Source organism: Anolis carolinensis, chromosome 1, assembly GCF_035594765.1.
Source record: "Anolis carolinensis isolate JA03-04 chromosome 1, rAnoCar3.1.pri, whole genome shotgun sequence".
NCBI lineage: Eukaryota > Metazoa > Chordata > Lepidosauria > Squamata > Dactyloidae > Anolis > Anolis carolinensis.
Genome location: NC_085841.1, coordinates 291,531,753 through 291,544,535, shown reverse-complemented (window position 1 = coordinate 291,544,535; position 12,783 = coordinate 291,531,753). Strand labels below are relative to the sequence as shown.

The window sequence follows — 12,783 nt, the reverse complement described above, 5'->3', positions numbered from 1 at the left end:
ACTGGAAATAGTATTCATCCATGTGTGCAAATAATGTAGTGTTTCAGTTACACAGACTTTACCTTTACAGAGCAAACACATACGGGAAACATATGTATATACATGCACATTCATTAAAACATATGTGGTCAGTATTAGTGGCATGGAAATGGCATATTATATCCTACATGGCTTTTTTCCTCATTTTAAGCCATTGTTAATAACAATGGGAGTCTTAACCATTATGTTAGAAAGTATTCCATTAAATGCAGACTCTGTATAGATTCACAGTAACTAGTCATTTTATAGTCTAGTAATTTTGTATCCACTGACAGCTGTCACATAACTGATATTAATCTTCAAAATATCCAGTGAGAAATCTAAATATTTGTAAACAATTCTTTTGATTGTGATATTAATATTTGACTTTATTGTGGTTCACTTTACTCAAGTATTTATTGCAAATATACTTAATGCATGAATAAAGGTGCCTATCTAATACATTTTCAATCAGAAACAACTGCCAAATTGCTACACAGCTTTTGATAAATCATTTAAACATCCTCTCATGTATCATCCTGTAAAACTGGTGAAATATTTAGTATTCATAATAACAAAAAAGGTATTGTAAAGATTAATCACATTTTTATTGGACTTTAAGACTGCTAGATGAAATATGGTGAGCCGAAATATTAGCATTTCCCTTAAGGATTCAGGAAAATGAATCACTGTCCAATTTCTTTCTTACAAGTCACCCAATCTAACATTAATCTCCAGAAAAGGCCGTGACCTAACACAAATGCTAATTATTTAGAAAAATAATTATTAAATTTATATAGAAAAGTGTTTTTCAAGTGATTAGACAGTGACGTTTATCACTAGAGTGGACCTCCATATGATTCACGGAAATAAACGTCCATGCTCTCTCCTGCACAGAATCCCCTCCAGGCTCCCAAAAATGTTATAGAAACTCTGGAAACTTTCTCAATGGTGTGGGCTGCAGTTTAGGTGAAAGGGGAGCTTCCCCAAAGTTCAGCAGAGCTATCTTTATGCAGAGCCTTTCTTTCCATAGAAGGCAGATTCTGGATCTAGGCCATTGTGTCAGATAAGTAGGCTCACTCTGTGTGCAAAAAATATTGGCTTACATTTTGTGTTAGAGTTGCACTGCAGATGCAGCAAAATGAGGTGTTAGTAAATCGGATTGATAGGCAATTCCCGCAAATAATCATTTAGCACTTCATAAATTTAGCACAACATCCTGTTCTCTGCTGTGTTTGTTCTCTATTTGTAGGGAGATTTTTCATAAGAGTGCCTCTCAGAAATAAGAACTTTACAAGTCTGAACTAGTAGAGTCCATTCTGTTGCCTTGAGTCTCCGTAGTGTCATAAGTAGACTGGGTTTCGGGGCAATTATAAAGAAGATGTAAAAGAGCTGGTAATGACACAGAGTAGCAGCATTAGTGTCTTCTTAGTAAAATAGGATTAACCATAAAAATGGAGACTTGTTGAAATTTAGGACTGTAACTAAAAGGATGATTATTGCAATGATGATACGATCTTTTTAGAATTCCAAATGTATTTTCCATATATGCCTCCTTAACAGGCCTGAGTGCTGTTTTAGTTCATTCCGGAGAATGGATGCTAAGGCTGCTACTGAAAAATTCCAGCAGGATCTGGGATTTCGAATGCTGAACTGTGGAAGAACTGATTTGATCAACCAGGCTATAGAAGCATTGGGGCCTGAAGGAGTTAATACAATGGATGATCAGGTATGGGGAATACACTGGGAGGAAATCCTTTGCTTCATAATCAGTTGCTATTACGGTAGCCCTTATTATCTGTTGATACTCAAGTCCCATTATATCAGTGGTCCCCAATCTGTGGTCCGTTGACCACCAGTGGTCCCCAAGAACTAAAATATAGTCCGCGGCCTCACCTTTACTACACCGTTGCAACGAGAGCGACTGGTCTCACAAAACCGAGGCAACAGGGATGTCAGGAGGGAAGAGGCTGACTACCCAAGAAAGGCACAACAACAAGTCTCCTGACTGCTGCTTCTCCTCCTCTTCCCTCCCCCAAGTGGAGCCATTCCATGTGGTGCCTGGAAGCAGGGGCACCTTGGTGTCTTCGTTTTTAGGCCTGTTCTTGAGATTATTTGGGGTGCTGATTCAGAAAATATCATTGGATAGACCACATCAGCTCTAGATTATTAAATATGGTTTTATGTGGGCAAGGAGATGGTGACTACTGGGTGGCATATGTTCTGTTCTGTATCAGAAACTAAAGCTGATGTGGTCTATCCAATGCAATTTTCTGAATCAGCACTCAAAATAACCAAACTGAATCTAAAGTTGACCAAAAACTGATTCATAACCCTTTTGGTACTAATGATCGTAAGTGGTCCCTCATCAAAAAAAGGTTGGGAACCACTGCATTATATATTATGGCACAGTAAAATAGTGTCCCCTTATGCAAAATGGCAATAGCAGAGTTTGCTTTTTGGCTTTTTAAAAAATATTTTCAAACTGGAGATAAGAATCTGTGGGTCTGGAGGGCTGCTGTATGAAGAAACAACTCCCTTCTCTAAACTATCTCACACAGCAAATCCAAGTGTATGCCCTGTACTGCCATTTAGAAAAGCTGCCGTTTATCTTCCGAGCCCAATTTAAGGTGCTTGTTATCACCTACAAAGCACTAAATGGTTTGGGACCCACCTACCTTCGTGACCCCATCTCCCCCATGAACCTGCACGGACTCTTTGCTCATCGGGGAGGCCCTCCTCTCGCTCCCATCACTTTCGCAATCGTGGTTGCTGGGGACGAGGGAGAGGGCCTTCTCCGTGGTGGAGCTCTGGAACTTGCTCCCTAGAGAGATTAGGTGAGCCCCCACCCTTTTAATCTTTAGGAAGACCTTAAAAATGTGGCTCTTCCAACAAGCCTTTGGTGAATGATTTTTGTCCCTGTAAAGCTTGTCCTGGTTGGTATACATCTGTTGCGCTTTATTCTATTCCTTCAGTTGGAATAATTCCCATGTTTATCTCATTCTTAGTCCCTTACCTGTATTAACATTCTCTGGTATCTTTCTTGTCCTCATCCCTCATATATGCACTTTATGGCCCAGTTATTTTTATGCATCTTTTATGTTTTTACTCAATCCATGTTTTATTGATGTTTTATTGATATGTTTTATTGACTTGTTTTTCTTGATGTGTTTTACTATGTCTGTTATGTTCGGGCTTGGCCCCATGTAAGCCGCCCTGAGTCCCTTCAGGGAGATGGTGGCGGGGTACAACAATGAAGTTATTATTATTATTTATTTTATTATGACACAGCAAACAAGATAGATATGCTGGATTTCGTATCACAAAATCACAAGTCGAACACTTCCCTAGTGTCTAGGACTGTGTGATGTATTTTCGGATGATGCGTGCAGATCCCAGTAGGGTGGCCTTTTGCAGTTAGCAGATCGTGATTTTGTCAATGTCTATTGTTTCCAAATGCCGGCTGAGATCTTTTAGCATGGCACCCAGTGTGCCCATCACCACCAGGACCACCTGCTCTGGTTTCTGCCAGAGTCTTTGAGAAGTTCAATCTTGAGGTCCTGATAGCGACTGAGTTTTTCCTGTTGTTTTTCGTCAATGGGACTGTCACCTGGGATGGCAACATCAATGATCCAAACCTTATTATTATTATTATTATTATTATTATTATTATTATTATCCTGGCAAAGCAGGCTTCTTCTTCAATAGTCCTCATGCACTCACACTGATTCTCTCTTTCAGCAATGTTAGCCACCTCTTTTCTTTAAGTAGGGTGGAGAACGGAAGAAAACACAGAAAAACCTATTATTTCTCAACTAAACTAAGTGTCTAGTGCAGGGCATGTTTTGAATGTGCCATCTCCTTTTCCTCTCTTCCCTCTCTTCCTATTTGCTGATTCTTTTCCTCCATGCTAGAAGCCCACAAAGAAACCGCATGAGGTGTCCACCTGTCACCACAACTATATCTAGCTGACATTTTAGTGCAGTTACAGCCACCAGCAAATGCTCACTTCATCACCGATACGTGGCTTGGGTGGCATAACTTTGCGACTCATGCAGTACAAAAAGTGGGACAAAAAGTTAGAAGTACTGCAGCCTTTGTGAAAAACTTTCAATATTTCTATATGCAAATTCTTATGAATTGCTGTTGATCTCCAAGAGACCAAGGTGGCAGAAAGGGGTGGAAAGAAGAAAAAACTCTGTCACCTGGAAATTTGTGGTAGCATTGTTGTAAAACCTTTGTACATCGCTCACATTTGGGATTAGCTGCCATAAGTACATGGAAAGAGCTTGCATACAAAACCTGTGGGGCTATTTGTTTTTGTTTTGACTAAAGGCCGAATGTGTCAATGAAGCCACCCATTTTAGTGAATTTTTGCTTGTCTTACAGTTCTGTAGACCTACATTATTCTCCAGATACCCATTATTTAAACTTCCTAACTCTAGCCTGGGAATGAGTACAAATTTTGTTATCTTTGCCATCCAATCTTAGTTTGAGAATCCCTGTTGTTTCAGAAGTCTGGGCAATCCAGCCAATAATCTAGTTAACCATGCTATATTATATGTGTTTAATTTGTGGTATGCCTCTTTTAGTTTCAGTGTCTTGCAATAGGGAAAATGCTATGTAATTTGTTTTCACAGAAATGTCTAATACCCACAAGCCTAGGCATTTATCTGTATTTTTAAACATGATAGATCCAAATGTAAAATCTTATGAAGCTTGAACTACCCATCTATTCATAAAGTAATTCCAATTAATTCATTACTCACTCCTGAGTAAAGGGTATAAAAATCTCAGGTACAGCATCCCTTGGCCCATTCTAAAATCTTTCTGCTTTGAAAGCCTTCCTGAATGAAAGTTTTTTTTAACCTCTCACTAGAAGGATAGCAATGGGACCAAGAGAAGGGCCTCTCCTGAAGATCTCAGGGCTCAGCCAGGTTTGTACAATCAAATAGCCTGGATGTAAGCCATCTAGAGCCTTAAAGGTCATAACCAGCACTTTGAATTGTGCCCAGAAACAGATTGGCAACCAGTGAAGCTGCTGTAATGGAGGGGGGGGGGGGTGTCTGCTTCCTGCAGTCAGCAGCATTTTCAAATACTAGGGACATTTTAGAATCTGTCCCCATTGCAAAAAATCATTTTACAAGGTTACGGAAGTATGCACAAGATGTGCACATTATACATTTTACATGCAAACTTTGCTCTTTGTGAGATTGTAATCTACAGATTCTGTAATTGTATATAAAAAAGAGTTTAGTTGACCAGATGTTTTGTTCCTAAAGGGTATGACTCCACTCATGTATGCCTGCTCTGCGGGAGATGAAGCTATGGTCCAGATGCTTATTGATGCTGGAGCAAATCTAGATATACCAGTAAGTAAAGGCACTGCATGAAAGGACATTGCCCACATGTAAAATTGGTAAGAACCATAATTTAGCAACTGCAGAAAGAGTTTTTACAGAAGATCATGTCAATGATTTTTTTTCAAAAACATATCTTTTTCATTGGTACTAGAACAGTAAACCCTAAATCACCTTCAAAGCTTGCTGCAGATGAGATAATGATTAACACTGGCACTGTAACAAGGAGATTGGGGGCAAAATGTTGCCCCTCTGTGAGAGCAGCCTCCAAAGGAAACCACTAGATGCATTAAAGAAACCCAAGGGATTGAATACACTGATTGGTGCTGGCAGTACACTCTGAGTTGTGTCAGCTTGCTTCTCCCAGGGGTTGCAATTTAGCAAGGATGTGCCACTCTCAGGCATATTTTAAAAGTATAAAGAGAAGGTTTAAAAATGCAATGGATAAACATTCTTTCACTTGCCTTTTTTCCACTAGGTCCCTGGTAGTTCATCTCGATACCCATCAGTTCACCCTGATAGCCGGCACTGGACGGCACTCACCTTTGCTGTGTTACATGGACACATTTCTGTAGTTCAGGTGAGTAAAAGGCAAGCCATGAATCTTTCAAAACAGTTTGATGTGATAACAATATTGACATACAAGAGTTCCTCTTCATGAATTATACTTAGGTAAATTTGACATCTATCTGTGTAACTCACTTTTTCGGTCACTGCAGAGGTCAAAGTCTTCTAGGCCCCTCACACAATGACCCAAATCTCCCATAAATCCAGATTTTGTTTTCACACTTCCTGCTCCCAACATGGTCATGTAATGGCTAATGGAAAGTGGGGGACATTTTAGTGTCTAGCTATAGGAACATAGCTAAATGCTTCTCGGGTATCTGCTACTCTCCACTCTCTAGCTTTGTCAGGGACTGGGAGTAGGAAAAGGTGCTTTACAGGGAGAGGAGAGAAGAAACAGGGCATATTTCCACCTGCAGAACATTTATAAGGCAGTACAGCCCCTACATCCGCAGGGGATTCATTCATGAACTTATCGTGGAAACAGAAAAAGGTGGAAAATAGCAAATTCTATTGGAGTAAATGACTTTTGTCAGAAGTTACCAAAGAGTCATCCTAGAGAACAGAAAAAAAATCTAGAGAGGTATCCTGTCTAGAAATGTGTTAGATCTTCTAGGGCAACTTCAGGAGGGAGCATACCATAAAAGTGTCTAGAGGACCTAGAAAATTCCTAGAGATGAAATGTTTTATCAGATGCAAGTAGGTGAGGCCACGGGGATTCCTCCCACGGATACGGGGATCATACTGTACATTTTCGTAATACAGCATCTTGTCCACAATGTGCAGACTCTGAGACCTTCTAGACAGGCCCTATATCCCACAATCTGATCCCAAGTTTTCTGCTTTAAACTGAATTATATGAGACCGCATTGCCAGATAATCTGGGATTAACAGAAAACCTGGAATCAGATCTTAGGATATAGGGCCTGTATGGAAAACCCTCTGAAGCCAGTCATTTCTTCTGATTTTAGAAAAGACTTTGAAGGATGTATCTGTAAGGTAAAAAGAAAGGTTTTCCCCTGACATTAAGTCTAGTCGTGTCCAACTCTGGGGGTTTGTGCTCATCTCCATTTTTAAGCCAAAGAGCTGGCATTGTCCATAGACACCTCCAAGGTCATGTGGCCGGCATCACTGCATGGAGCACCGTTACCTTCCTGCTGGAGCGGTATCTAGTGATCTATTCACATTTGCATGTTTTTGAACTGCTAGGTTGGCAGAAGTGGGGCTAACAGCAGGAGCTCACCCCGCTCCCTGGATTTGAACCGCCAACCATTTGGTCAGCAAGTTCAACAGCACAGTGATTTAACCCACTGCACCACTGGGAGCTTTTGCTTGTATTTGTACTAAATTTAAATATGTGTTTTCTACCAGTTGAACTATCCAGAATTAGGAGTCTTAAATCTCACAATTATATGATTGGAGAAGTGAGTTCAAATCACTGCTAAAGCACAGAAACCCATTGGATAAACTTGGGTAAGTTGCACTCTCTCAACCTCAGAGAAAGACCAACTCCCTCTGAACAGAACTTGCCAACTGAAGTAACAGGAATTGCCAGAGATTCCAGAATCCTCTTACAGAAATCCACTTCCCAAGAAAGAGGAGAGGAATATTCAACAATCTCACATCAGAACCAATTGCAGTGTTCTCTCACTACTTTGCGGTTCACTTTTCGCAGATTCACTGTTTCGCGGTTTTTTAATAAACTCTAAAAGAATATTCTAAATAATTAAAAAAATTACAATTTACACCCTATGGAAGGGAGGAAGGAGAAGCCGAAGGGAGAGAAGAGGAGCCCAAGCAGCAACAGGAAGGAGAAGGAGGCAATTTATCAACACACGATTGGTTGATAAAGACTTAAAATAGTGCATAACTACTAAAGTAATGTATAAATATTAAAATAAATATAGCGTCCCTACTTCGTGGATTTTCACCTAACCCCCGCAATAAGTGAGGGAACATTGTATACGTATATTACTCAACATGGTTTTCATAAAGGGTTTCTTCTCTTCCAGATCTCTTTATATCCTCCCATATACCTGAACACTGCATGAATCAATTGCACAAATTCCCTTGCTGGTCATTCTGAGGCTATTCTATGAGAATTCCCCACACTATGATTATTTCAACAACAGTTGTGCAATTCATTACTGTAGATCAATGTAATCATTCCCAGGCTTCCTGATAATTACTATTTCCTTGTGGATATGGGAAGAAGGAATTCATTTAACAAGAGTATGGGAGACCATTTGAAAAATTCTAGCATCACACTGCTTATGCTACTCTGGCCCTTGGCCATCAGAAATTTCCTTTATTGGTAAAGGAGAATTTGAAAGTGTAAATACTCTTCCCTGAGTAAACAACTTCTTCTCCTCCTATTTATTATATTTATTTAAATCCCGCTCAAAGTGGCTAGCAGTGCTAAAAACAATACAATGTACAATTAAAAACCTATAACATACAAATACTATAAAATATAATAATATAATAATAATAACTTTATTTTTGTATCCCGCCTCCATCTTCCCGAAGGGACTTGGGCCGGCTCACATGGGGACAAGCCCAGCAACACCAGTTAAAACACAGAACAATCAATTAAAAATATTATAACTACATAAAACAATAAATCACATAAATTCCATAAAAAGGAATTAAACATGGAGCTTTTAAAATTAAATAGCTAAAAAAAACTGTTAACAATCTGAATGAAGAGCTCGGGTATCAGACTAAACGTAGTTGGTTTCCTTGATAGTGGAATCAGGAACAGAGCTTGGAGATCACATGTTATCAGTCTGCTGGGGAGACAAAGACTATTATCTCCATTTGCTTGTAGATGAATGAAAATTATTCTGTAAAAACCCCAACACATTTTGTTCTGTATACAGGTTAATAAGCCTTCTTCAAGATAAACAACAACACAATTTGAGCATCCCTTATCTAAAACGTTTAGGATTTTATTTCTTCATCAGTAATGGCCCCACCCCCCATGTGCCCCAGTGAGCATAAGCTGCTGAGCATATTTAGCTAGGAATTAAGAATGCATCCTTCATATATGGAGAACGATACTATCTTTATACCTATTTTCGTATTATTTGTGTGAGCTCAATAAAGGAAATGTGAACGGCTCCGTGGTGAGAATGAGTGTTAATTCAGTAGCTGTAAAAATGCAAATCACATGATCAGAGCTGGATTTGTTGTTTAATGAGAGCACCCATAGCTATATTGATAAGCTGCTTCATCCGAGTGTTATATCTGTCATATAATCACAGGGCATTAAGACATTCTCAAGAAGAAGTATAAGCGGCCAGTCTGTCCTTCCCAAGCACATCAGGTGCTCTCTTGCTGTTGTCTTCTTCCTATGTGATTATTTTTGCTGTGGTCAAAGGTGATGGAGAATTAGGGACCATTGATTCATTGCAAGCCCTGTTGATACATCCATCTTTTCACTTTCGTGTCAATGGGAATTAAAAACAAACAACAGCCAGTTGCCAGCTGGGGTGAGAGAAATAAGCCCCTTTTCTTCATATAAGTAACAAGTTATTTTGGTTGGTGTGCATTGAGTTTTGAATTATATGTGTATGCAAATGCCCATGTAAATGGGATTTCACCTTCAAAGGCTTGGAGCTTTGCCAGTGCACTCTTTAGTATTGCAGAGGCTGGGCATGCTTAATTTACACTTGAGATAATAAGTGGGGGGTTTGCCCCAGAGACACCAACAGAATGTCTTGGAAGGATTTAAGTCTTGAATTCTCTAAGCCCTGTTTATGTTAACTACAATTAATGTTTATTCACTCCCACTTGTTTGGTTGTGAACATTTCATCTCTGAAAGTACAAATTGTCAACCGTTTCTTGTGATCTCTGGGAATTATTTCAGGATCAATCCTTCTATCGAAAGGAATAAGTCATGGGTGTGAGATATAACCTCAGCTTGATCTATTCTGGCATTTCTGTAACTGACAATGTAAAGAGCATTCAGAAGTACAAAGCAAAACGCATTTTCCTGCTAGAAATATTTATTGCCCCTCAGATTTTTATAATACTTTAATATTATTTGGGGGAAAATAGTTATATGAGTAGTTTCAACAGATGCTAGAAAAACAGGGGTGTGGAGCTTTGATGTTTTGTACTATAACTTCCACAATTCCTTTCCTTGGCCATCCTGGCTGAATCTTCAGGGATTTGAAATCCTAAACATCTGGTCAAATGTTTCCATCCTTTATTTGCAGGCCTCTGTTGTTGTTGGGTGCCTTCAAGTAATTTCTGATTTAGGACAGCCCTAAGGCTTAGGTTTTAAGATTTAGGATGCCCCCAGTGGCATAGCGGTTAAACCACTGAGCTGCTAAACTTATTGACCGAAAGGTTGGCAGTTCGAATCCGGGGAGCGAGGTGAGCTCCCACTGTTAGCCCCAGCTTCTGACAACCTAGCAGTCTGAAAACATGCAAATGTGAGTAGATCAATAAGTACCGCTCCAGTGGGAAGGTAACAGCGCTTCATGCAGTGATGCCAGCCACATGACATTGGAGGTGTCTATGGACAACGCTGGCTCTTCAGCTTAGAAATGGAGGTGAGCACTTACCCCCAGAGTTGGACACAACTAGACTTAATGTCGGGGGAAAACCTTTACCTTTATTGTAAGGTTATTATAGTGTTTGGTCATTATAGTGTTGCAACTAAGACACAAATGCAGCAGCCAAGCAGGCATCAGGTGTGAATTTTAGATAACAACTGGTCTTCCAAGAATTGCACTGGTTTCCATTTGCTTCTGAGCTCAACTCAAGATGTTAGTACTGACCTAAGAACTGAAGCCCTAAATGACTTGGGGGGCAGGATATCAGTAAGGCTGATGGAAGCCTGCCAGAAAGTGGGGATCTTCTGAGAAGGCCCTCTTGTGTCTCCGCACACCTTGGGAAGTTGGGTTAGTGTGTATACCTGACAGGGCTTTCTTTGTAGCAGCTCCTTATCTATAGAAATCCTGTCCAAGGAGGTTATGTAGGCCCCATCTGTTTCAAGCTTCCAGTGGGCCAAAACAATGCTGTTCCACATAGCATTCGGTTTTCAAAATGGCTATTAAACTGTTTTAAAACTGGGTTTTAGGATTCTTTTTAGATTTTAGGAGTTTTTAAATAGTTTTTAATGCGCTTTTCAAATGCTTTTACCTTTGCACTGTTCTGATTGGTTTTATTTGCTTGTTTCTTTGAGAGACTTTGTGAACTGGGAATAGTATAATTCATAGCATCATAGAATTGGAAGAGACCACACACACCTTCTACACCAAACCCCTGTCTTGTCAATCAAACCATACACAAACCAATATCAGTAAAGTAAGATGAACCTATCACAGAGTCTTCATGACAACATTTGTTCAGAGGAGGCTGTTCATTGCTTTCTCTGCTTAGAGTGTATGACTTGCCCAAGGCCATCCGGAGGATTTCCATGACCAAGGGAGAATTTGATCTCCAAAATCATAGTTCAGCATCTAAAGCACTGCACTTTGCTGATTCTTAGGCATCATGCCTGTTTTCACTGATGATAAATCACTTCCCATCATCAAATTGGGAGCATAATTACCATCAGTGCCTATATCTAAAAATATGTTCCAGAGATATGCACAAATTCTATAATTATCTATAGGAGCCCCCAGTGTCACAGTGGGTTAAACCATTGAGCTGCTGAACTTGCTGGCCGAAAGGTTGGTGGTTCGAATCCAGGGAATAGAATGAGCTCCCGCTTTTAGCCCCAGCTTCTGCCAACCTAGCAGTTCAAAAACATGCACACGTGAGTAGATCAATAGGTACCGCTTCTGCGGGAGGTTCTATGGACAACATTGGCTCTTCGACGTAGAAATGGAGATGAGCACCATCCCCCAGAGTCAGACACAACTAGACTTAATGTAAGGTGAAAACCTTTACCTTTACCTTAGTATGGTTGTCAGATTAACAGCATCCCATTCCTTGAGAATTTGGAGCCTGAAATCAGATGACAGATACTTCTAATATGATTAGGGCTGACTCCTTGTGAAGTCATGCCAATCCAGCAGATTGAAAACATGCAAATGTGGGTAGATCAATAGGTACGGCTCTGGCAGGAAGGTAATGGGCTCTATGCAGTCATGCCAGCCACATTACCTTGGAGGTGTCTATGGACAATGCCGGCTCTTTGGCTTAGAAATGGAGATGAGCACCAACCTCCAGAGTTGGACACAACGAGACTTAATGTCAGGGGAAAACCTTTACCTTTACCTGTATTATCTATACAGTGATGTAGGCTATCACACTGCAATCTGTGGCATGTTAGATGGTGCTTTGCAGAGTTTTATAAGCAAAAGAATCAAAACTAAATTCAGCAGTGGCTAAATCAAGCCAGTGTTCTGTAGTAGTTTGATTGTTGAATGACGGCTCTGGGAGACAAGGTTTCCGATATCCACTCACCCATAGAAACCACTTTGGTGACACTGGGGAAGTCATGATCTCTCAGTCTTTGAAGAAAACAATGGCAAACCACCTCTGGATCTATTTGGGCAAGAATACCATATGAGGATATTGCTGAAAACTGGACTCATCAAGAATGCATCAAGAAAGATTCAAAAAGAGGAGGGTGGGCCCTTCCACACAGTTGTATAAAATCCACATTGAACTGGACTATATGGCAGTGTGGGTTCAGATAACCCAGTTCAAAGCAGATATTGTGGGTTATCTGCCTGGATATTCTGGGTTATATGGTTTTGTGGAAGGGCCCGGAGAGACGAGTAAGGCAGATGCTAAGGAGATTATAATGACTTAACTTCATGACAACTGAGAAAGAGAATTACAGAGTTAAATGAAAAGAGGCTAATTGAAAAGCTT

The 12,783-nt window shown here is 40.1% G+C and overlaps 1 protein-coding gene across 1 annotated transcript in view; it reads left to right on the top strand.

The window, feature by feature from the left end:
* Window positions 1-12,783, top strand: part of abtb2 (ankyrin repeat and BTB domain containing 2) — a 167,467-nt gene that overhangs the window by 132,919 nt on the left and 21,765 nt on the right. Inside the window, exons 5-7 of the mRNA XM_062967861.1 lie at window positions 1,582-1,747; window positions 5,301-5,390; window positions 5,857-5,958. Of these exons, the coding sequence (XP_062823931.1) occupies window positions 1,582-1,747; window positions 5,301-5,390; window positions 5,857-5,958 (358 nt within the window). The remainder of the gene's footprint in view (window positions 1-1,581; window positions 1,748-5,300; window positions 5,391-5,856; window positions 5,959-12,783) is intronic.